At 38.5% G+C, this 26886-nt stretch overlaps 1 protein-coding gene across 1 annotated transcript in view; it reads right to left on the bottom strand.

Moving 5' to 3' along the window:
* Window positions 1–26886, bottom strand: part of KCND2 (potassium voltage-gated channel subfamily D member 2) — a 513453-nt gene that overhangs the window by 14499 nt on the left and 472068 nt on the right. Inside the window, exon 2 of the mRNA XM_004602066.2 lies at window positions 10257–10419. Within this exon, the coding sequence (XP_004602123.1) occupies window positions 10257–10419 (163 nt within the window). The remainder of the gene's footprint in view (window positions 1–10256; window positions 10420–26886) is intronic.

The following is a 26886-nucleotide window of genomic DNA, read 5'->3' as shown; positions in this document are numbered from 1 at the left end:
ATGTTGAGCTCACTCAAAATACTGAAATGATACTAGAGAATGAAATTGAAATTTTAATTTTTTAATTTTAATTTCAAAGGGTGTGCTCAACAACCAAGGTTTAAGGTGAGACTCAGTAAAGCAATGAAAAGTGACAAGCACATTTGGAAATGACAGATTTGATGTATTAATTTATACATAATTTAAATAAACATGTTGTCTTAAGAAAGGAATAGTTGAAATTTACCTCTATAGTCTCTTTGATCTTTTGTAACATTCAATTCCTCTCTATCTGCCCTACCTCCCCCACCTCCCCAATTTTCTCCCCTCCTTTTTCCTTTCCTCTTCTTTTTTCCCTTCCATACTGTAGCACTGTAGCACTGTCATCCCATTGTTCATCGATTTGCTCAAGTGGGCACCAATAATGTCTACGTTGTGAGACTTGTTGCTACTATTTTTGGTATATTTAATTTGCCATGGTAGCTTGCCAGGCTCTGCCATGCAGGCGGGATACTCTCTGTAGCTTGCTGAGCTCTCCTAGAAGACGGAAGAATTGAACCCGGTTTAGGTTGGCTGCATGCAAGGCAAACATCCTACCTGCTATGCTATCGCACCAGTCATACTACTACATTTAATTATACTGTTCATATCATAGGGATTAGTCTCACCTGTGTGCTTTCCAAATCACTTAGCAACAATATTAGGGCACTATGCAAGAACAGAAAATTACTTTTTTTTTTTTCTCACAATGAAAAGCCTACATGTGGAGGCAACTGTAATCATAGTTGTTCAAAGCTTAGGGGATAAAAAATAAAAAACCTTCTAAATAATTTAGAGCAAAAAAGCCATTTTGCTGTGGTTGTTGGTCATGTGGGGGAAAGATGATGCGGGCCGAATATAGACTAGAGACAACACAATGGCCACTCAACACCTTTATTGCAAACCACAACACCTAATCAGAGAAAGAGAACAAAAGGGAATACCCTGCTATAGTGGCAGTGTGGGGTGGGGGGAGACAGGACTGGGGAGGGGGGGAGGGATGTTGGGTTTACTGGTGGTGGAGAATGGGCACTGGTGAAGGGATGGGTTATCAAACTTTGTAAGGGAGAAACATGAGCACAAAAATGTATAAATCTGTAACTGTACCCTCACATTGACTCACTAATTAAAAATAAACTATTAATTAAAAAAAAGCCATTTTGCTAAATCATGTCATGTGTTAGAACAAAAAAAATTCCTCCTATATCAATCACAATTTTTCTTTCATTTTATTATAAATGAGTTAATTGGTTTGATTGGTCTTTTGGGGGCACCGCACCAAATGCCTATTGAATTCTAGCTTTATGACACATGATTAGAGATTTGGTTCCAGTAGATAATCAAGGGAGATTATTTACAAAGATACTTTGGAGAAATAACTTTTTTTCTGAAGCTCTCAGTATAACTCTCTTGGCAACTCTGGTGTGCACTTGAGAGGCTAAAAGCACACCATTCACTGCTGGTAGGAAATATATTTCTTCCAGTTCCTACCCCCAGACCTGTGGGAAACACAAGTTCTTGGCATGGCAAATGTTATGGAAATTAGAATAATGTTTTAGTAAATACCTTTTCCTCCACCTATATGTAAAATATGAAGTTTCCAAAATTCTACTTAAAAATGAGTTTATAATTATCAGAGTATACATTGCTTCTCAGCCTTTTGGCTAAAGATCAAGTGTATAATTATCAGAGTATAGCTTTGAGGTTATTTTCAAGTTCTTTAATTACTTGAGAATACTGATGGCGTTTGTGGAAAAAAAAAAACAAAACTGTCTCATAAGCACTTTTTTACTATGTGTCCCAATACTTCACAATTTCTAAAAAATTCTCTAAACTTGGCAGGGTTTCTCAAACTTGTTTCCAAAATGTTATGGGTCAAATCCAAACCAACCAAATGAAATGAACTGGTTCTGAGTTGAGAATATCTTCATGAAACACTGAATGGTTAAGCAGGTTTTTCTTTGTTGTGGGATTTTTTTTTTAATAGCACATGATTTTGTGGTGGTGCATGTCGCCATGAAGTCAAAAGGGGATTTATCATGTCGTTTTTCTTAAACTAATTTGATATGGAAGTCTTTTATTGTGGATCATTCAGAGGCTAGTATGTAATGATTTTTAGCAAGTAGATTATTTTTTAATTGCACCAAATGACATTATGTAAACTTTGTAATGTATTTTCTGGAACAGAGGCAGGGAGCCAATCAAGAAATATACATTATCCCCAAACCACTAAGAACAATTTTTATAAATGGGATCTATCTTCTAAATGAATGAGGAAGGTTGAGAAAAGTTACTGAACTATCTTCTTATCAAATTCTAATTTTTCTCTATATTTTTAAATATATGTATCATCAGAAATCTTAAACATATACATAGACAGTCTCTCCTTGATATTCCAAGGCAATTTCTTACTATTCAATGATCTGTCCACATACTTATTGTATTCTAGAAGTTTTACTTATTGCTGACTTCACTTCATTTATGTAAAGTTTAATATAATGGTTCATGTGACAAAAGCATATTAAACTTGGTTCATTTTCAAAGTTGAAGGAATTCATTGGAATGTTTCCATTACTAAGGAAAGTGGATCCCCTAGTCATGTATCATGTTAGTGTCCCACAATATTACCAGGAAAGGAAGGAAGCCAGTGGATGATGGATAGAGTAATATACTGAGTTCGAGAGCTTGGTTGATTCTGTGAACGGTAGGACTTGGAAGAAACACTACTTAATGTGTCAGTGGAAGGGAACCAGAACGAGTGAGTGGGAGGGTAACAAGAGCAGTCAATATGGTAATAAGCATAGAACAAAAAAGAGTGTACCAGAGATAAAATCAAGTCAATGTTCTTTGCCATGAATCCTTGGAAAGCCCCCCATATTATAGATATTGAGAACACAATCATGGTACGTGACCTCCATCGTTCATTGACTCTTTTCACTGTTTATGCAAATACATTTTATTCCCAGGACTGCACACAGTACAGTGGATGAGAGGGATAATATAGTGCAATACATGAAAATAGAGCAAGCATTATCGTGTGCAAGAAGCAACTGTGTCCAACACCATTCACAAACATCATCATAGAACGGCAATATATGAGTTAATTTTGGAGCAGAAACTTGCCAGGTGACTGCATTAGATAGTGGGGGATGGAATAAAGACTTTAGAGCAGAGGTAGAAAGTTCAGTAAGGCTAGAACTTCAGTGATTATAGAGAAGTATGCAATTAATAGATGGCTATATGTGTTGACAAGGGAGTTGTTGTTAAACTATAGATAAGTAACAACAATACTAGTTTATTCAAAGGAATTTGAGGAAGGCACTGGTTAATATTTTTTCAAATGTAGATTTAAAAATCTACATTTATGAGAGATCAATCCTCAGGCTTTAGCAAAGTATTTGTTTTCTGCTTCCTAATTATTCTAGAGTTCCCTAATGTTTTTTTTTTAAATTGGACATTGCTGAACATACTAAACAATGGTTCTTAATATGTGCTCTCTAAATTAGCATTTTAGCATTTTGATTCTTCTTCTTTTTTTTTTTTTTTGCTTTTTGGATCACACCTGGTGATGCACAGGGGTTACTCCTGGATCATGCACTCAGGAATTACTCTTGGCGGTGCTCCAGGGATCATATGGGATGCTGGGAATCGAACCTAGGTCGGCTACATGCAAGGCAAACACCCTACCCGCTGTGCTATCACTCCAGCCCACATTTTGATTCTTTTGTGGCCACACTTGGTGTTGTTCCTAGGCTACGCCCTTCATGATGCTTTAGGGTTGCTCCCCCATGGGAATCGAACCCGTGCTTCCTGCAAGCAAAACACAAGCTCAAGCCATTGACCTATCTGTTCTGCCTCCCAAATCAGCAGAATCATCATCAAGCACTGCTGAATAGTTTGTTGGAAATGAACTTTTCCAGGCTTTAAGCCTAATATTCTAAACTGGATATTTTAGGGATGGATGGAGTCCCAAATATTTTTATTTTGTTCTATAGGTTTACTGGAGGGGAAGGGTTGTATCATACTATTACTGACTCTGTGCTCAGGAGTGACCTCGGGAGGTGCTGGAGGTGGTGGGTGGTGGAGGGGATGGGTTGTGTGGGGTATTGAATTAGGATCTTGGCTAATGCAGCTTCATGTAACACCAGCACCTTACCTCATGTCCTGCCTCTTTGGCCTTGGAAATCTTCTTTTTATCAAACCTTTCGAGCGAGTCCAATAAGTGTAAATGTTGAGGACCCCCCCATAATATAAAATGATACATGGTGAATTAAATTTGGTAAACTCTTCCTTTGTTAAACATTTTTATGTGTTAGGTTAAAAACTGACTCACACTGTATGCTGGTATACAATGGTTAATTGTTTCAGAAACTTACTTTTTAGAATTATCTATAGGAAAATGATCAGATTTATGACTGTAATAATTAATATTTTAATTTTAGACTTGAATCAACAGGTGTGTAACCATGAGCAATTCATCTATAAAATGGAAATAATAACGTTTTCTTTTGCAAGTTGATGAGGAAAGTATCAGACACAACAGACAAAAATAACAGACATAAATCATCTGGGACATAGCAGAAACTCTAGAGAGGGTTGTTGTTGTTGTTGCTACCAGTATTATTAAATTATAATTATAATTACTATTATACATGATAATTACTTGTGAGTTAGCCTGATAAATATGCAGATGATTAAATGGTCTGATTTGTATTTTAAAATAGGGGAGGCTCCCAGATTCAAAATATCATCTTTACCACCTGCCAGTGCATCACTTTAGTTTTATTTTGGAAAATATATTTGACTCAATAAATATTTATCGAATGGATGAATGAATAAATTAATCCACTAAGATACAATTAGCAGTGGTGGGATGAGGGCAAGGTAGCACAGTTTAAGTCTGCTAAGCAGGATGTCAGTGTTTAGGTAAGGATTCATAAGAGATTACGAAAAACGGGGCAAATTTCCCTTTAATGAGAAAGAACACGGAGTCCAACAGGTAGAGTACTGAGGTTAAGGCGCATGCCATGCATGTAGCTGAGCTCACTTTAGTTCCCCACACCAAACTACCATATGATCCTCAAGTTCCACTGTGTGCAGGCCCTGAGCACAGGTCTAGAGAAACAGCCCCTCATCCCTCCACACTTGTGCTGAACTACTGACCCACTCCGCAGAGAAATGACAGGAAGGTGCACCTCTCTGCGACCTCTCAGTCTCCTGAGCTGGCTTGGGAGGTTCCTCAACCAAGGCGGAAAGCAAAATGAGTTAATGAGATAATAAGAGCAGAGAGAATTTGCTAAGAGGAAGGGCCTAAAAAGAGTAAATACTCGAGTGATGGTGAGCTATTTCCTCAGGGAAGGGGGGGCACACCCAGCGGTGCTCAAGGCTTCCTCCGGGTTCTGCACTCAGGAATCCCTCCTGGTGGTGTTAAGAAGGATCATATGGGAGAGCAGGGGATTGATTCTGGGTCTTTGGCATGCAAGGCCAGTGCTCTACTCACCTACTACTCACTAGCCCAGATGATGAGAATGTTTTGAAGTATATAGTGTTTCTGTTTCCTTGAATTTAGTGTTGGCCATGGGATTAAATGCCTTCCAATCAGATCAAACAAGAATTTTTTAATATTATATAATTTTCAGCTTGACGTTTTACTGAATAGACTCCCTACTTGACTGAATTAATGGCTATTTCTGCATGACTTTGATAATTTTTCATATCACCCAGTCCAATTCCAGATAAAATTAAATTACCTTGGCATAATGAAAGCTTATTTTTGAAAATTAAAAAAAAAATTTTCTTGGGATGAAACATAAGAAAAAAGATTCCTTGGTAACTTTATAGTTCCATCTTGAATGTTTTTTTCTAAAATGTCTATGTTTAATTTATCAACTACAGATTATTTACTGGAAACATCACGTTGTGTTATTTTACTCATCTTAAGTTAGTTTTTCTAATATTCATTATATATAAAATCCACTGGATAGTGCAGAAAAAAATACAGAGGAAATATTTTTGAGATACCCAAACCAGACCCTGGGAAGACAGCTCAAAAGGCTGGAGCGCATGTTTTGCATGTGGAAGGATCAGATTAACCCACAGAGCTGTGAAGTCCCCAAACATCAGTGGAAATGAGCACTGAGCAACTCGTTGGGAATAGCCAGCGAGCACTGCCGGGTATGATGCAAACCCCACACTCAGACCCCAGAAATAACTAACAAGATTCATAAAACATATTTAATTTCAGTGTACTTTGATTTATTTTTTGATTGATGGAAGTACAGTGATTTACAATATTGTTAAAGATAGTTTTCTGAGTACATATTTCAATACCACACCCATCACCAGTGTACTTCTTTCCCTCCCCTTTTCAGTGTACCGTTAAACCATAATATTGTATTTACTTTTGCATTTTACATTTACTTAGCTTTAAAAGCTTCTGAAATAATCTAACGTTTTCTTTATGGACTTGCATGTTGAAAGTCTAGTATAAAGTATAGTATGTTGAAAGTAAAGTATGTTGTAGTATTCATTGTCTTCATCAATGAATACTACAAAGCTGTCATGAAGTTTACCAATAAGTGGATAGACTTGGAGATTATCATGTTGAGTGAAATGAATTAGAACGAGAGGGACAGATATAGAATGACTGTGTTCATTTGTGGGATATAAAAACAGAACAAAACAAATATGAAACTAATATTCAAGGTCAGAGAAAATGGGCCAGGAGGAATGTCAATGGCTGGTCAATGGTGTGGGAGATAGAGGGTAGTTAAGATAGAGGAAGGTTCGTTATGACAATACTAGTTGGAAATAATCATTCTGGACAAGAACTGATTTTTGAAAGCAGGTAAAGGGATACAGATGATAAATTTTCAGTATCTGTATCACAAACCATAATGCCTAAAATGGGAGAGAAAAAGAGAAAGAGAGAGTGAGAGAAGAAAGGTACCTGCCGTAGAGGCAGGCTGGGATGTGAGGTGATTTGAAGGGGAGAAAGGAAAACTGGGGGCAATGGTGTTGGGAAATTACACTGGTGGAGGGATGGGTGTTGAAACATTGTATGACTGAAACACAATCATGAACAATTTTGTAATGCTCTATCTCACAGTGATTCAGTTAAAAATAAAATAAAAAAGAAAATGAAAATTTTAAAACACCCAAATATTTGGGAAATTGGTTTGATTAAAAACGAGATTTGTATTTCCTACAGATTTTATACCAGTACCTTCTATACTTTTTTGCGGGACCAAAGAAATATATCATGTGTAACTCTCACATTAAAGAAGACCTTACATTAAAGAAGAAATTGAGGCCAGAGCAACAGTTTGGCGGTAGGGCACTTGCCTTGCATGTGTCCAACCTGGGTTCAATCAATACCTAACACCCCATACGGTGTCCTGAGCCCCATCATGAGTGATTCCTGAGTACAGAACCAGGAGTAAGCCCTGAGGAAGTCCAGGTGTGACCCCAAAATAAAAGAAAAGGAAGGGATTTCTAGAAAAGAGATGAGTAGGTGCAGGAGAGCTGAGCCTTTTTTAATTATTTCTATCCCATGAAATTATGTACATAGGTAGCCAGGAAAAGATATGTAATGAATGGTGAATCTGGCAGCCGCCAACTTTCAGAACCCAGTGAGAAGTGCAGGCTACTGGGTTCAATGATGGCAAACTCCAGGCTTCAATGGGTAGGGGATGGATTGGTCCTTCTCATCTCCTCATCCCTATGGGATCCTGGAGGTCATGCCCACGATGAACTGCCTCTGGCTGCTATTTAAACTCCTTAATCGTTATGATCCAGAGACACACAAAAGAAGCTGAGAACCAAGCAGCTCGCTGCAGAGATTTTTTCAGACTTTAATTGTCTAAAACCTTAGAATTCCAGGAGCGACATCTTATGCTATTCATAACAAGCAATACCAAAGAGAGAGATGTTCTTCTGTTCCTCTCGGAGAGCCCTGCAAACTACTGAGAGTGTCTTGCCCGCACGGCAGAGCCTGGCAAGCTACCCATGGCATATTGGATATGCCAAAAACAGTAACAACAAGTGTCACGATGGAGATGTTACTGGTGCCCAAGCAAATCGATGAGCAACGGAATGACAGTGATACAGTGATACAGTGATAAATCAAAGATATAATGATATTTGAGCAAAGAATTACTTTAACTTGAAATCAGCACGAAGAATGCATTCATGAAGGAAGAGTAAGGAAGTAGAGGAGAAGCCATCTGATATCACTGCTCTTTTGAGAGCTTCATTTTCTCCCTCTATAGATACTTAAAGTTTGGCAACATTGTTTGTATTAGCAAAAGATACTTTAAAATTAATTGTACTTTTCTGGATAATTTCTATATTAGCGTTTTTTTGCATCCATAAACAAATAAGGTAAACTGTATATGTCTATATGGGAGGAATTCCATCAAATATGAAAGCTTTCCAACTGTATCTCATGGTGATTCAATTAAAAAAAAAACATTTTGGTGAGTGAAAGTGTCTGATGGTGGGGCTACTTCTTGGCTAAAAACACGCTATCTCTGCTCCAGTGAGTTACTGTAGTAGATTTTATGCCTGTTGGAGCATGAAATTGTTCAAACAGATATTTAAAATCCTGTTCTTGATTTACTTACAAAAAATTGGTATGAACTGTATTAAAATCTCTCTCCATATTCAGACTGTGCATCCACTTCATTCGTGAGTATAAATAGCTTTAGGATATTAACAAACACCAAAACTATGTAATATCCAAGAGAATATGGAAAATCGAGCACCAGAGTTTTGAGGAAATTATTAAGTAGGTTTTTTTTGTTTGGCTTTTGAGCCTTGCCCTGCAGTGCTCAAGGCTTTCTTGTGGCTCTGTGTTCAGGCATCACTCCTGGATCATATGAAGTTCCAGGACTCAAATCCAGGTCAGCTCCATGCAAGACAAGCAACCTACCTGGAGTACTATCTCTCCAGTCCTAAAGTAGATTTTCAAAATTATCTCTAAGCAACAAAGTCCCGACTCAAGGTGACTGAAGGATGAAAAAGGGAAGAATGATAACCTTTCAGTTGTTTTTTTCTGAGAGTCAGTCTATCATAGTGTTTGAGTATATTAACTTGCAAGCCAGGATTGTCTTAGATTAAATGATGTTTCTCTAATTTATTAGTTGTGTGAAATTGAAATCCTCAAATTTTTGTTCCTTTAGAGTTCTCATCGCTATTAAAGGAATAATTGCAATATATTCTCACATTACAACTCTTAGACTTGTGAAGTGTTGATTATGTTGGCTATATGAATTATTTTTAAGAAATATTAAATCCAAACCAGACACATACTAAATTGTGTTAGACATTGTTAATAGGATACCTTTATACAGATTAATATACATTAGATATGATCTTAATGTTAATGTGAGATATGCACTGTTTGCCATCTCTTGCATTTGAGTATATAAACTGGTCATAGAAGGGTTAATTAATTAGCATGAAGTTCAGAGAAAATGTAAACTGCTGGACCAGAAATAAAACCCTCCTTCATATGATCAGGTCCTCCCACATCCTGTCATCTGTGTAAGGTATCTGGGACACGTTTTGGTGTCCTTTAATAATCCTGTCTATTGAAACTATCTTGAAATCCTGATGAATAATACTAAACCAATGAGTCATACAATTTTATTTTTCAACAAACTGGGAATACTTCCCCCCAACGAATCCTTGTTTTTGTTTTTGTTTTTCTACTCTCATAGTACTCTTATGCAGATATTTCTTTATTTTTGCCTCTGGGTGCATAGTAAGATTGTATTTCCCTGCTCACTTTGAAGTTCATGTAGTCATATTAAAACACAAGGCTGTATGATTTGTTTCAGTTAATGCAATAGAGAGGGAAGTGACTTGGCTCATTTCCAGGAGGAAGCCTTAAGAGTCAGTGTCTGATTCATCGATCCTTTGACCCCTGCCTGAATAATTGTAGGCGTTGGTTGTCAAGATGGAGTTTCTATCTCTGGACCAGCAATGCACCTCACCATGATTGTACAGCAACTGATAAATATTCCTTGTTGTTTCAAGTCACTGAGACATTAAAACTCTTTTCCCTTTCTTCCCTGTAGTATTATCTTGCTAGTGCTGACTTATGTGACTATTCACCAAATCTGAAACACAGGACGTCCACTAAGGGATTGAAAAACTCATTATATAAAACAAAAACAAAACCAAAAATAAAACAGAGGAAGCTAAATTGCAGTAGCACAGAGCTGCATACACACCTTTTGTGCTCTCCGCTTGTCTGCTCGCTGGTTTTGGTGGTAGATCCGACTGAAGTTAGATACGATCACTGGAACAGGCAGAGCAATCACCAAGACGCCACTCAATGAACAGATGGAACCAAAAATCTTCCCTGCTATGGTTTTTGGTACCATGTCACCATACCTGGGTTAGAGAACAAAAAAAAAAAAATTAAGCCTCAGAAAGTCATTTCCATTTTTTTTTCTTTTTGGGTCACACCCAGTGATGCTCAGGGGTTATTCCTGGCTGTGCACTCAGGAATTACTCCTAGTGGTGCTTGGGGGACCATATGGAATGCCAGGGATCGAACCCAGGTCCACCATGTGCAAGGCAAATGCCTTACCTGCTGTGCTATCACTCCAGCCCCTATTTCCACTTTTTATAAATAATTTTTTCCTTTAGCTAAAATTGTTTTCTGGGAACAACGTATTTCTACTTCATGAATACAATATACAAGGCTTAAGATTTTAAGAAGCCAGACACCATAAATGTCTGAATGCAAAATGTTACCTTTCAACCTTGTGAAAATTGATTCCAACATCTAGAAATCTTCTTTGGAAAATATTTTATGTCAGATGATGTAATAATAGCTCTTCAATTTGTCCTTTACATAATATGGCATAGTTCTTTACATTTATTTAATAGTCAATATTTCCAAGCTACATTTTATAATCTAGATAACACATTTTTTCACTTAATTTTTTCAACATTAAATTGGTTATGAAAGTTAAATGCAAAAAGTGTTACATCACTTTTCTTTCATCAGACACAATAAATTTTAAAAAATATAAACTTTCCAAGGTACCAACAACCTTTAGTGGAGAAATCCAATGACATTTCTTCATATTAGTCTTACTCAATTATTCGTTTATATTTCATTGGTAGACATCTCTCCTTGAAACATTTTTTGTTGACTTCAGTATTAGGAAATTCCCTTACTGGTATCCCCAGCTCACTGGTATTTCTTCTCTATCTTCTTTTCTGACTCACTTTCCATTTGATTCTCAATATAGGAGTAATTTAGATCTCAGACCTGAGTCCTCTTATCGTCTCTGTATAAGCACTCTTGCTAAGTGTCTTCATCCAATTTTGAGAACTAAGTATCACAGATACCATAATTTGCAGTGACAGTTCTGATGTCTATCTTGAAAATCAAATTCATATCTTCAGTACTCTAGACTGATTATTTCTGCCTCTGAAAGTTTAAGAGTCAATTAAGACTTCAATTAGCCAAAGAGGAATGCTTATTTTTCTGGTTTCCTCCACTTCCACCCGAAATCTGTTCCTTTCACAGTCCAATATGCCCAAGTAAATGAAACCATAAACCATCCCGCCGCTCAGAACAAAATTGAGTCAACCCCGACCTCAAAGTCTGTTTCTCAGTGAGTTTTACTCTCCTTGAACCAAACTATTTCCCACTTAGGTCTCTTTCCTTAATCTCTATTACACAAAACAATCCTAGTCATCATCTCTTGCCAGTGCCAGGAAGATAGCTTTGAAACTGAACTCATTTCCACTTTTGTCAGTTTACAATTCAGAACAAATAACAGTTAGGGTTTTATAAACAGAAATGGGACTGGTGCTACTTTGTTTGAACCTTTGAAGAGATTGGAAATGGAAACAGATGCAAATGCATTTGTTTGCATTAACTTTTAATGCAAAACTTTACTTTTGTTTCCAAGGACCTCTGTGACTTAGTTGTTACCTACAGTCTGGACCGCCTAACAGAAAGCTCCCTCTCTATCTGTCCTCCTGTCACAAAGGCAGCCCCGGTGTTCAGGAAATGGCTCCACCCTCCAGAATTTAATTTCTGGCTGTCTTTTCCACAAGGGTTTCATTCTCCTGCCCCCACCGCACGCCCAGTGATTCTCTATAACATCTCCCAGTGAAATTGTCTTTATAGTAATTGTCAGATGACTGTTTTTCATTGATGTGTGTGTATGTGTGTGCGTCTGTGTGTGTGTGTGTGTGTGTGTGTGTGTTTAAACGTCTCTCCCGTTATATCCTGCTAACATTAGAATATAAACTTAGAAGAGCAGGAGCAGCTTTATTTGTTAGCACAAAGCAGATTCTTAAATATTACTGGAATGAATACATTTTCTCTGCCTGATTGATGCATAGTTCCTGAATTCAACTGTTTGGATCTAGAAGGAGGCCAAGGGAGAAGGTCTTCTGATAATGTTAGTGCAGACGTTGTGTAGTAGTACTTGTAGAACTCTAAGTCTTCTCTGCTGACTTTGGAACTCTGGGAGTTTAGTTCCTAGAAACAGGGCGCTGAGGAAGTCAGATGTCAGAATCCAGATGTACGCATGCATCTTTAGGAATACTCAAGTGCAGTTTGTATTTTTAAAAGGTGACCTACAAGATGGTTACTCTATGTAATGTTGCATCTGTAGGGAAGCATTTTTGTGTTGATCTATTTAGAGTTGAAGTGACAGCGACATTGGTCCCGGAAAGGATAGGGAGGGCTATAGGCATTTATACTGATATACAGTAATGGGATCCCTATCCCAGGCTCCAGTACCTCTTCTGAAGGCCCAATTACTCACTCTTATCATTGATTGTCAAGATCAACAGTTGAGGGGCTGGAGTAATAGCACAGCGGGTAGGGCTTTTGCCTTGTATGCGGCCAACCTGGGTTCAAATCCCAGGATCCCATATGGTCCCCTGAGCACCACCAGGAGTAATTTCTGAGTTCCTGAGACAGGAGTAACCCCTGAGCATCTCTGGGTGTGATCCAAAGAGAAAAAAAATCAACAGTTGAGCTAAATTCCCCCCAACACAAATTTCCACAATGATTGAAATCTGAATGACGGTATTCCCATTTATAGAAATCATACTAATCTAAGAAGAGGAATTCAGCAGCCATAATGAAATAGCATCTCTTTCTGTGATATGTCTTAGAAAACAAATCATAATACAAAAATGATGTTAGTGAGGAGACAGTCAAAAATTAAGATATTTATAAGAGAAGAAAACAATGCTTGAGGATTTTCTTTCCAAAGGCATCTATCAGGAGAATTGTAAAATCAACTTTTTGATACATAATACTGTGCATACACAGGCAACTTCTACATTTACTATAATTCACACTGACTGTTGGTTCTGTTTTATAAGCATCTTCTTTCTCTTTGCACAGATTATGCACTGGGCCCTGGAGAAGTCTAAAGCACACAGATCTCTCCATACAGTATACAAGAAGCACTTCAAGAAAAGATTTGATCTTAAAACTTACCAGTTAGGACTTAGAAAAGTAAATAAAATTCTACTAGTGGTGATGGCCAGAGAAAGTAAGTATTGAGTACATATAATCACACTAAACCTTTAAATTCATAAAATATAAAGAAGACTATGAAGGGAATAATAAAAGGCAACAGACCCTGAGAACTGCGCTTCACATGGTGGCGTTTGGAGGGAGGGAGGCAGGGGGTGACAGGAAGTCTGAGAAAATGGAGTAGGGCAGAGGCCACAGGTGAAAGGTGTGGGATGGGATCACTGTATGTGTGAAACATTAGCAGCATTGTAAATTACAGTAATTACAAGGAAAATATATGAAATGAAATCGTTAAATGAATAAGCTGTGTGGATTTTCCAGCTTGAAGAGATATTTAAAAATTAGTACTTATTGGGGGCTGGAGTGATAGCACAGTGGGTATGGCATTTTCCTTGCACGTGGCAGACCCGGGTTCAGTTCCCAGCATTCCATATGGTCCCCCAAGCACCTCCAGGAGAAATTCCTGAGTCAGGAGTAACTCCTGAGCATTGCTGGATGTGACCCAAAAAGAAAAAAAAATAGTACTTATTGACGACTTTTGTATTCTTTGCTTGCTATGTTATAGATAGGTTGAGCCCATGAATTATTAGGGAAAAGAGGGCTGCACTGTGTGATGTGCAACCAATGCTCAGTGACTTTAAACCAAGCGCAGACCAGTGAGATCAGGTAGCAGCTCATGGCAGAGGATGGAAGCAGAGGAAATCCTGCACACAGAAGGGCTGCACATAGGCCAAAAGGAAACAAGGAGAAAATAGATTCTGAGGGACTCAATAAAAGGGATTTAGGACCAAAAGGATAAAGCAAGCTTCCCTGGGAAGGCAGTTTTTGATGAGGTATCTGGCTAGAGAAAGAGTCCCTGCAAATCCTTTTTGAATGTAAATAGAGATTACAATATAAATACAGCAGAAAATGAACTTGTTCCTCAAGAGGGAAAATGGATAAAATGAAATATCTTTTTTTTGTCTTGTGTGACAAAGGGATGGCACATAAGGATAGGAACCTGCTTGCTGAAAGGCAAGGAACTCGGCTTCCAAGGGTCCAGAGGGGGAAAAGAGATAACAGATCCTTGGGGGTGGCTTGGTATCTGAAATCTATGCTAATTTGTATCGGCTACAAGGACAGTTCGGATTGTCGGATTGATCCCCCCCCCCCATCTCCTTCCTGGGGCACAGAAGGCTCAAAGCACTTGCCGGGGCTGCACGGGGCCCTGAGTTCAAGCCCAGTAGCCACCCCCAGGTGCCAAAGCCATCGTGATAGTTTCATCCCTTGGGGTCCCCAGCAAAGAAGATGAAAACAAGATTCAGTTTCCTTCACAAAAATGAAGAAAGTATGGGTGTGTGCTGGAGATGGGTGGCCAGCCCAGAATGAGGGGTTCCCCGACCGGAGGCAGCTCTCATCTTTCTACTTTAGGAGAGAAAACCAGAGTTTGACAGACAGTTTAGACAATTCGGACCGTTCCGACTGTTCCCAGCGTCCACGGCAGAGAATGAGCAGATTAGGGTAGCAGAGACTGTCTGTGTCTGTCAGTCCAGCCGCCAGGGTTCCGTGTGTCTACACCCGTCTGAAATCCCGCCTGCCCTTATTCCCAGCCCTCCGCCTTCTACAGACTGCCTGGCTGTTAGTATTGATAAAACTTTCAGCATATTTCACAGGTTTGACACCGTGGAAGAAACATGAAAAATACCGTGAGATTTCTACCCGCTCTTGCATTGTTCACTTCTGTCTCTTCTCACTCACGAGTGATATTGAATGTGGAAATAGATCGTTTTCCTCTTCAGGCTTGGGGATCGAGGGCTGGAATCTTACGGGATGGAAAAGGGCGCTCTGGCAAACCCAGCAACTTTCTTTTATTTAACAAAGAATTCTTTTTGGGGTTGTTTGCTTTGAGGCTACTTCTCATTACTCCTGGCTCACTATTCTATATCACAGAAAGAGATGCTATTTCATTATGGCTGCTGAATTCCTCTTCTTAGATTAGTATGATTTCTATAAATGGGAACACCGTCATTCAGGTTTCAAACATTGTGGAAATTTGTGTTGGGGGGAATTTAGCTCAACTGTTGATTTTTTTTTCTCTTTGGATCACACAGTGTCAGGGATCAAACCTGAGCCTCTTGCATGCAAAGCACGTGCTCTAGCCTATTTTGGGATCTCTCCAGCCCACCAAAGGATTTTTTTTTTCTTTTTGGTCACACCTGGCGATGCTCAGGGCTGACTCCTGGCTCTGCACTCAGGAATCACTTCTGGCAGTGCTCCGGGGACCATATGGGATGCTCGGAATCGAACCCGGGTCGGCTGCGTGCAATGCAAACACCCTACCCGCTGTGCTATCTGTTCCAGCTTCACCACCAAAGGAAGGATCTTTTAACTAGTATTCTTCTTCTTCATAGTAAGAAACAAAATAATATTATATATCAAAGGAATCGTATCTCTCTTAAACACAGTGAACAAAAGGTTTAAAAAATCAAGCTTTTTAATGAAAACTGACACTTATCATTTTTAAATGATCATTTACATTTTAAATTCTGCATAGAATTCTGCTCTTTTTCAATGATTATTTCTATCCTAAGAAGCTTGATTACCACTTGTCATTTTATTTGTTATTTTCCATATAATGAAAACACATTCTCATTTTCTACCTGACTCTTTATTTTTTCATTTATGCTAAGCCCAGAAGCATTATGTATCCTATGTTTTCTGTTTTACTTCTGAATACTATGTCTCCACTTCTCAAAAATCCATTTTCTCAAAAGAGTTTCATTAAGATACTTTGTAGATGTGGTTTTGTTTCAGCTATTTCCCCCTATATTTAAATAAATTCGCTGAAAGAATATAAGGGGGCAAATAAAATCAACTCTGAATTATTATTTAAAAAATAGAAATAATAGAGAGGCTAGCAAGAGGACAGAAGGATAACTAACAAAGAGTCTTCCAGAGCAGACTTGAAGTTTGTCAGTTGCACGGACATCTTCCCCATTCTCCTTAGACTTCCAGCTGGTCTGCTTCTGCTAAGTTTCCCCCCTTTTCTCTTATATTTGCTCTGTGACTCCAGTCAAGTTTTTGCTTGCTCCTATGACACCTTGGAAAACTGCCAGATCTTACATTTCTTGCCTCTTTTCCTTTAAGCATCAGTTAAAAAGACACAAGATAAAGGTATCATTAGCTCAACAGAATCTTCATGATCATCATCCCATTGATTGTCGAATTTCTCAAGTGGTCTCAGTAACGTCTCCATTCGTCCTAGCCCTGAGATTTTAGAAGCCTCTCTTTACACATCCTTCCCAATGATGCCACATTGGAGGCTCTTTCATGGTCAGGGGAATGAGACCCATCATTGTTACTGGTTTTGGCATATCAATACGCCATGGGGAGTTTGCGAGGCTCTCCCATGTGGGCAGGAAACTCTCAGTAACTTGCTAGGTTCTCCAGAGGGAGAACTAGGCTATAAGATGTCATTTCCAGAATCTTGGTGTTATAGTCTCTGGATGTTGACCATTGGTGGGATTACACAGTCCGGGGGGGGGGGGGGGAGAACAGTTCCTGGGTGTGACCACCTAACTACTGGAAAATGGGAAATCTGGGCGGAAGAGGCCCAGTCCTGATCCAAGCAGCTTGGAGGTCTCAGCCCTGGGTCCCACACACCTGGGTTCCTCTGCCAGTTGCTTCATGCGTGAAGCTCATCCGAACATGTGGAGAGGGGCCTTGAGCATGGCTGTGGCTAGGCTCTGTATATCTTCTGCAGTGGGAGCTCTGCTCCAGGTGGGGAGGGAAGCTGAGGCCCACTGCTTCCTAGAAGCCCCGGGGAAGACAGCCAGGCACAGGGGCAAGAGACTCAAAAGAATACTACTTATAAATTTCACACACTGCCCCTAAATACTTGTTAAAAGTTACTTCTTGAACTGGATATTAAAGATCACATTGAATGGGGAACCATATCCTCAGGAGAGATGCAATGACTCTTTCCTAAAGATTTTAATCTTAGATACCACCCAAAACATTTATGCAAAAGATATTTATGCTGATATGCAATTTACAGTCAAAAATACAGATATAATTGATTAAATCTGACAACTTGAATGGATAAATCTATTATCTCTCTTCATACAACTTCCCAAAGTATCAAGTAATATTAACATAATAGCACTGTCATCCCGTTGCTCATGGATTTGCTCAAGCAGGCACCAGTAACGTCTCCATTGTGAGACTTGTTGTTACTGTTTTTGGCATATTGAATAGGCCACGGGTAGCTTGCCAGGATTTGCCTTGAAGGTGAGATACTCTGTAGCTTGCCGGGCTCTCTGAGAGGGATGGTGGAATTGAATCCAGGTTGGCCATGTGCAAGGCAAATGCCCTACCTGTTGTGCTCCATATATCATAAATAAGATGGAATTAGTCTATTAATCTATGAATCTAGTTACCTTTCCCTCTCTCAGTTTTCTCCCCCAAATCCGCGCTGAATGCACAGTGTGTTTGTCTTAGATATGAACTGGAGAAAGAGCGCCTTAAATTTCTTTCACCATATTCAGGCACTACATAGTTAACTTTCCAGTTCTATTCAGACAGCTTCTATTTTTCTTCTTATTTGAATAATATGAATGTGGGCTCACTTAATAAAGGAGAAATGTTATACAAAGCAAACCTCCCTAGCTAAAGCACGGCTTCCCATCTATGAAAATATTTCCCATGGAGAGTAAGAGGGAACAAAACCATGTATTTTATAAACACAAAGTAGAAGAGCTCTTCATGTAAGGGGGAGGAAGGAAATGCTGATTTGAAAATAAACCTCGATGCTTACCGTAACTCAATCTCTCACGCCACCTTTTCTTTTCTACACTGAAAAAGTCTTAAATTGCTGCGCCTAAAGAACAGAATGAATGGATCCTTTGCAGGAGCACAAAAGTCTGTACATTGTACAGGATGGGAGCTAGTTCAAATGTTTTTCAATTACTATAGAGTTTTAAAAATAAAAAAAAAAGCAAATCTTCATAGGGAACTTGAATTCTTTCGGGGAGTAAAAGTATTTGACACAAAAACCATTTGTTTATCTGATAAGTTTGTATATACATTCACCCATCCCACCTCCCGACACACACACACACACACACACACACACACACACACACACACACTTGATATACTGAAATCCTAGTGCCCATTATGTGGTATTTGGAAATGGAGCCCCTGGGAGGTGATTAGTTCATGAGAAAGGGCCCCAGAGCCCTCCCTAGCCCCTTCCATTACACAAGCGAGAAGGGTAATCTTTGGATTAGATGGTGGGCCCTTATCTGCTGTTACACTGCATGTGCTGACTCCACGACCTTGGACTTCTCAGCCTCCATAACAGAGCAAAATACATTTCTGTTGTTTGGAAACTATCAATATGATATTTTAGTACAGTGTCCCAAAAGGACTAAAACAACATACTTAAAAATTAGGTCAATTTAAATGACAGGTATATAAGCATGTTGGTAAAATCTGGGAGATTTTGTGTGCGTGCCTGAGTGTGTGAGTGTGTGAGTGTGTGTGTGTGTGTGTGTGTGTGTGTGTGTGTGTGTGTGTATGTGTGATTACTAATTTTGTATTTGGATTTTTCTTCCAAGACCTGATTATTAGTCAGAGAGGTCTGAGAAATAATTGCTCTGACCTGGAAGCTGAATCACTTCTCAACTAATAATTCTAGCCCCGAGGGTCTCAGTGACTATGTTATTCATGGATTTTCTGCCATCACCTTGGTATTCTGGAAGGTTTGTAGTTTGATAGATAATTTTTATAGTTGCTGCAATACTTGAAAATAGAAAATGACTCAAAAAAAAGCATTGCTATAGAACACCTGCTTGTGGTATAAAACTTGTTTGCCACAGGCAGGCCCTTGTTTTCTTTCAATAATAGGTAAATTTCTCTGACATTTAAAAATCAATGTTTGCCTAAAAAGTTGTCCGTTTTATATCTCCATAGTTTTTTCCAGTTGGTTTAATTATTATACTATTCTGGTGATGTTGATTTTGAAAAATTATTCTCTGTATATAAACATTAAAATATTCTCGGTATTTGCTTCTGATTCTTTAAGTCCAAGCCCATTTTGAACTATGAGTCCTTAAAAAATACTGTGTTTTCATTTTCCTACTATTCACAGTAAAACATTATCATCCACTAAATTAAAGGGTAAACTAGAGTGTTTTATCTAGGAGTCCATGAAATGCTTAAAAATTTCATGCATAAAATTCAGGTGTGCAATATACTTCATTTAGTGTATGTCTTCATAGACATTTTCCCTGAGTTTTCAAAGATTTTAATAAATAACAGGGAGTAAAATAATCCAGATAATGTTAAAATTATGATTTGTATATTTAATGACGTTCCAATGTCATATTATTGTGACTACAAAGAGTTTAAACAAAAATTGCAGAAGCAAAATGATGTCCAAGCATGCTATTTTACAATTGCAGATATGACAATTGCCCACTAGAGGGCATAAAAACCTAAATGAAAGTTTGGAAATAAACCAGGAACATTTTTGGTTTTCTAAAGCAGAAAGAAAAGTATTTCCAGTAAATTGCCTATATGATTCCTTATCTTTGCCTACATACATTCAATATTTAGGATATATTTTGGGCATTTTATTCCTCTAGAACTAGTTGAATGGGATAAAACTTCACCAATTTCATAGATTATCTATTTTAAAGATTTTTTTTCTGAAAAGAAAGAATACTGACAAAATTTTTCATTTCTTTTGGAAAGATAAGCAAATTTCTGTAACGGGAGATATCACTAAAGCAATTTTTTTAAAAAAAGAAGCCCTCACCAAGACTTTCAGTGTGAAAATTGGAGTAAATTATAGGATTGCTTCTGTTACATAAAAAGAGGAAAATTGAGGCAAGATTTAAGATGCTTTTAGCACATCTACTCATATTTATACACTAAACTCTCAACATTAGATTTCAGGTTTACTAAATGTGCTTCCCAGCTTATGCCCCGTTCAAAACCAAATTATTTTCTGTCTCCTAGTTTTTCTTGCTTTTACCATTATATGATGAAATGAGACGCTAAAAGTTGCAAGAGAAATGTATGATTATGACCCAAAATGTTTAATAAAATGCTTTTTTTCTAAACCTAAGTGAATCACTAAAACTCTTGATAGTTGTCTCTGAAGGATGTCTTCTCATTTTCGAAGTATGCCGTTCTTGCAGTTATTTTGTCTTCATTTTCTACAAAGTCATGAAAATACGTGCACAATTGATTACTGTGCAGCACACATTTAAAAGCACCAGGAACTGGTTTTCCCAGCTGTGGGATCAACAGAAATATTTCCTTTGCCTGGGGATCCTCGGCTGTTTCTTAGCATTATCCTTTCACCCTCTGGGATCTTTGAGTGTGATCACACCAGTCTTCCCCACAAAAGCCTTCCTTGTCTCTCCATCACCTGCAGGAAAAAGCTCAGGCCCATTCTCATTTGCAACCTCACTGGCCACTCGTCACCCCCCAGGCCCCATTTGTATTGGAACAAGTAATTCTGGAGGTACCATGTCTTTCTATTCCTCTAGATCTTTGTACAGCCTGTTCTTTCTAGAGTATTCCTCTTTTGCATACAGTTTCCAGTGAACTCCTAATTTGCAGTGATAAATCTCAGCATCAATTCTTTCATTTTATTTCTTTGGTTTTGGGGCCGCACCCAGAAGTGCTCAGGAACCACTCCTGGCAGTGCTCAGGGGACCAAAAAGGGTACTGGAGATTGAATCCGGGTCTGCCTTGGGCAAGGCAAACACCCCTGTACTATCTCTATGGTCCACTCAAGCATCAATTCTTCTTATTATTTGAAGAATGAGTTGACTATATTATATCTGTGCACCCGGCACCACGAGTCCTCATGCCTCTGACAACGCTTGCAACTAACAGAGTTCAATTAGTGTTTTACAGGTTTGTTTTCTCCCATTAAACTCGAAGGTCCACGAGGTCAAGGTTCATGTCATCTTTATATACCCAAGTTTAGCACAGACCTTGTCCGGTGCTGAGCAAATAGTTGGAACTCAATAAATGTTTATTGCTTAAATAAATCCTCCAGGGAGAAGTGAGATGGTAAACAATAAATATGGGAGTGAGTGAAGGGGAACACACAGCTTAGCCTCCTTTTTTTTCTTGACCAGATTTCCATTTTGTCTCTGTCTCAGCAGCACTGCAATGCCTCAATTTGTCTAAATTTCTCTTGGGCTACTTAGAAGATAAGCCCAGAATAACCCAGTTCCCTACTATCAATTAATCTTTCTTCTACTGGAGAAATCATTCTTAATCTGGATGATTTTTAAATAAAGACCGAAGCGAAGAGACCTTCTACTCTAGTCCCCGTTTCGCACCATCACATACTTGACATCCTGGCAGAATTTCAAAATACAAATGCACCCCTATTTGACAATGCTTGCAATTTCTCAAATGCCCTGCAATTTCCACAATGTAAGTGAATACCGACTCCCAGTTCTCTGAACTCACATAACATTCTAGGAAGGGGCCGAGTCTTTTCATACCTAATTTTCTCGCAGATGCTGCTAATCTTAGATCCCAGGTTTTAGCTGTTCTTTGAAAATTTGATTGTTTAGTATCCACTTCTCTTAGCAAGGTTCTTTTGGGTTATGTCCTGGCAGTATAGATTGGAGGACTTAAGCCTGTCCTTCCATGAAAATAAATCTCCTCAAGCAAATAGAAAATCTAGGTCCCAGAAATGCCTGGTCCTACCTCTGGGTTGCTGACCCCTGTTCCACAGGACTCATGTTTTGATTTTGCATCCCAAGGGGCTGCATCTTCAACACTGTCAGAACTGCTCTCCCACTGGGCGAATTTCTTTAGTTACCTGCTGCTGTTGCTTCCTCCTCTCTTCCTGTCCTTTGAAAGGTAACTGGGCAGCAGGAAGCTCCCCTCTGTGCCCTGTTCCAAATCACTGCTGCTAGCGGCAGGCTATCACCCAAGGAGCCAAATCCCCGTGGCCTTTCCACAGCTCTGTTCATAAATCTGTTTTCTTATAATCAGTCACTTCTCTCACTCGCTGACATCACCAAAGTTAGTCACTGTTTACAATCCATCCAAAGACACCGGGATGCTTTTGCCACAGGAAGCAGGATCTGGTCCCCAGAGTTATGCCAGCGGCACCAGTCTTAGAGGAGAATTCATTTCGTCAGCTTAACTAAAAGTGAAGGGTGAACATTTTCATTTTCTCCATCCGAGTTTACACAGTGTACGACATATTAGCCATTAGTCCTCACGGATACCCTGAAACTGTCTTTAAAGGGTTATGTCTTTTATTTTTGTCTGTACTTTTAAAATAAACTGCAAATTACTGCAAATTACCCAGTAACAACTCTTGCCTCTAATTCTGCCCAGAAGGGCCTCATTATTTTACCCCTAATGTCGCCTTTTAAAGTTTGTTGGAAAAAAATATGCAAAAGTCTAACTGGACTAGGGAGACAGTCAGACTTTATTTGAGCCGGAAGTAAGCAGCAGTGTCTAAAATGATGGTCCTGAAATATCAGTTTTGCTCCTGCTGGCAGATCTGGCCATACCCATAATGTTTTTGTTACAGAACATCTGACACCTTCTTTATTGGTCCCTTGGAATGTTATGACACTAGCACTTCAAACAGGGTGGCTTATAGACAACAATAATTTCTATCTCATAATTCTGGGAGGCTTGAAAGTCCCAGGTCAAGGTGCCCAGGCCTGTCTGGTGAGAAGGCAGAGCTCTTCCTAGCTGAATGGGATTCTGAAAGGAGACTGTGATTGACAGTTGTCACCTGGCAGCAGGAGCAAAGGGCCCTCTGGAGTGACTTTCATATGATTATGAACCTGTTCATGAGGGCTACATGCTCCTGTCTAATCACTTCCCAAGTGTGCCTTCTGCATATATGATCACAGTGAGTGTTAGGACTTAACATCTGGATTCTATGGGGGACACATACAGTACACTGGAAGCATCAGGTGATAGGAATCCCATGAAATGTCTGGCACCCCTCACCCAGGTCCCCCCCACCCATCCTGAGAGGGTTGATGTTCTCACAAGTTAGACAGTTGGGCCAGATGTCACCCTGGTTTCTTCCTCCTCTACGCAGTGCAAAAAATTTCAAAGTTCATTAGGCATCAATAATTTAATGTGATTTACTCCATGTAAATAGTCACAGCTGTTTAAATACAAAAAAAGCAGGAGAGTAGAGCTGCTGTGATTTAACCTACCAAAGATAGCCAGGAATTTTTCCTAAAATTTCAGCCTTCAATTTAACCCAGAAAGTTTCTCTAACCTTAAACAAACTTTATTTTTTGATGAGAATTCAAGAGCCCTATATTTACATTACAGATGGTTTCAGAGAACAGTTTTATTCTGCTGAATGGGAGACAAGGTTATCAAAGTTATTAAAAGAAAATAATTCAAGAAGCTATATGTTTTTCTGGGTTTGTTTGTTTTGTTTTGGGCTATAGCAGGCAGTGCTCAGAGGTTACTCTTGGCTTTTCACTCAGGAATTACTTCTGGCGGTACTTGGGGGACCATATGGGATACTGGGAGTCAGATCCAGGTCAACTGCATGCAAGGTAAATGCCCTACCCCTGTACTACCACTCTGGCCCTACAATATGCAGTTTCATGTTCAGATTCTTTGGGCTTTTACTAGGTGATTAGAGCACTGATTAAAATGCTTATTTCTATTAACCATATAAATTTGGACATAGCCAGTGCAAGCATGAATGTAGAGGGTCTTAGATAAATTTATGTTTCCACTCTAGTGCTATTTAGTCAGATTTACATATGAAAATACTCCTATTTTGATTTTATTATATCTAGCACTTTGATTATATCTAGCATTAAAATATCCACAGCAGCAAAAATTTAAAATAACAACAAAAGAAATAAACAAAAAATGGTGCATCTGCTTAAACATAAACTACCGCCACCACAAATAACAACAAAACAAAACCTATATTTAAAAAAAAATGAATTACCTGACAATACAAAAATGAATTATGTAGAAATTGGTTGGAATTAGAAATCAAGAACTTTAAATATCTAGAATATATTCCACATTTCAAATATATTAAAAGCATAAATTCTCACATCTCTTTGAGTATTATTACCAACAAGCTGGTTTTCTGGAAGTGAGATTAGATTGTAGTATTTTAGTGCTGCCTGGGATCTAAGCAATAATATAAAAGCCACTAGAAAGATTTGCAATGAATGGATTTAATGAAGGAAATTCTTCACAGGGTGATGAAGCTGGGAGGATTCTGTTGCAGGAGTCAAGTCAACCAGGACGGAGTAGCAGGAAGTCACCACCTTGATACTGTGTTCAAGGATGCTAGGGGCATCTTGGTGAAGAGAGACTTACTTCACCTTTATCAAGGTTTTGTTTTGTTCTGGGATCACACTTGGCTTGGGGTCCTAACATGGCACTCCTTGACCAGTAGTATGAGGCTCAATCACAGGGTCCCTCCTCGGGAAACATATGTACCAACCCTCTGAAGTAGCTCGCTGATCTTCACTAAGCTTTAAGGGCAGGAACAAAACTCACCCTGGAGACCAAAACTCAGGCATGCTTCCCCTTCCCCATCTTCTTTCCCCCTTCTATCCTTCTTCCCATCACTTGCCAATGATTTCAATGACAAATTGGCAGAAAAGCAAATGTCAAACCAACTTGGGGACCACATCCCACTGATGCCTGCATGGCTAGGAAGAGGTATCAGAAAACTAAAAAGAAAAACATAAAACAGGTCTTTCCCCTACCAAGCTGTGTTCTGCCCACAGTTCACTACTAAAGTTCATTCTAGAAGATGTTATGACCCAGACACAGAGCTGCTATTTTGTTGATTGACTCCAGCCCTCCCCCTTAAAAGCAGAGAATTACATTTTACCAGAATTAGGATCCCTGTGGTGAGGCAGAGAGGGGTTCTTTGGGCAACAGAGCCCTCTCTCATGCCATCCTAGTATCTTTAAATCATCACAAGCAGATCCAATGTCTTCCCTTAAGGGAATACTGGGGGCAGACTTCAGGCTTTACTTTTTGCCACCAAAGATGAGCATTTCAATCCATTGTTCAGTTGAGGAGAAGCTAGAGAATCAAATTATAGGTTTTCTTCAGTGAGGGGGAAAATGCCAAACATGAAGCAACATTATAAAGATGTCCAATTATACCCGATGACTGTGAAATGTTCTCCTTGTATAAAATGGGCACAAATGTGTAATAAAAGCTGGTCTCTGGGGGCTTCTAAGCCTTGTGGTGACTAAGTGCTGGAAAGAGGCTCTTAATTAGAATAAATCATTTTAGAGTTGTATCCTTCAACAGATCATTGAGAATGCCATTAGTAATAAATTTAGACATATTTTAAGGGCAGGTAAAATTTGTATAGAAACAAGATTGCTTTTCAAAATGAATATGCTTTCAAAATTAGTTCAGTTTGTGTGAATCTTTTGAGGGCAAGTGGTTTTTGTTTTTGTGGTAATTTTTGTTGCTCCTTTTTATTATAACAATGAAATTCTATCATTAAACATGTCAGAACCTGGTTGTTAGCTCTCTGTTTAATAAAGAAAAAATGATTCATATGTTAAAAGGAGGATATAAGATGGATGGTGAGGGTTTGGGCAATAAAATGGAAATATATGACACGTGCTTAAGTTAAAACTAAGAATCTCTATAGTGATTCTAGCCTAGGTGTCATTATGGATAGCTAGAAGACTTTTAAAATTTGTTTGACAATTTGGTACTTTCACCATTAGTGAGGGTTTATGATAAAGGCTTATTTACAGTTGAAGGGTAAAACTTTCGAATCATTGAACCTTCACCTTTGAGAACAGCCTATGAGATCAATGTGGTTGATTTCCTTATGAGAAACAAAGCTTAAACTTAAGAGAAACAGAAATAACATCCCTTGAAATATTTACTAGTGGTTTTACAAATTGTATGCTTTGATAAAAATTCCTACTGTAGAAATTTCCAAACAAAACAAACAAACAAAACAAAACAAAACATTGAAGTAAATATCTCTTAAATATATTTTCTCCCTTCTATTGTTCCATCTTTCTTTCTCATAAACTTCTTCCTGATAAGGAAGCTAAAACTATTTAAAAAACAAGTAAGCTTGCACTATATCATGTTTCTAAATATATATATACATATATATATACATATATATATACACACACACACACATATTTTCTCTCCTACTTTCAAGATGCCAGAGTTACTGTTTGCATGAGTGCTCAACCTCTTCTAACTTCTACTAGAAATAATTGGTAATTATCTAGTTTACATCACTGCTATTTACACTAAAAAAGCCCCAATGGCTCATTCTCTTCAAATCTAAGTGAATGTCA

Source organism: Sorex araneus, chromosome 1 (genome assembly GCF_027595985.1).
Source record: "Sorex araneus isolate mSorAra2 chromosome 1, mSorAra2.pri, whole genome shotgun sequence".
NCBI classification, from domain to species: domain Eukaryota; kingdom Metazoa; phylum Chordata; class Mammalia; order Eulipotyphla; family Soricidae; genus Sorex; species Sorex araneus.
The sequence above is the reverse complement of the archived record's forward strand: the minus strand, read 5'-3'. Positions and strand labels throughout refer to the sequence as shown.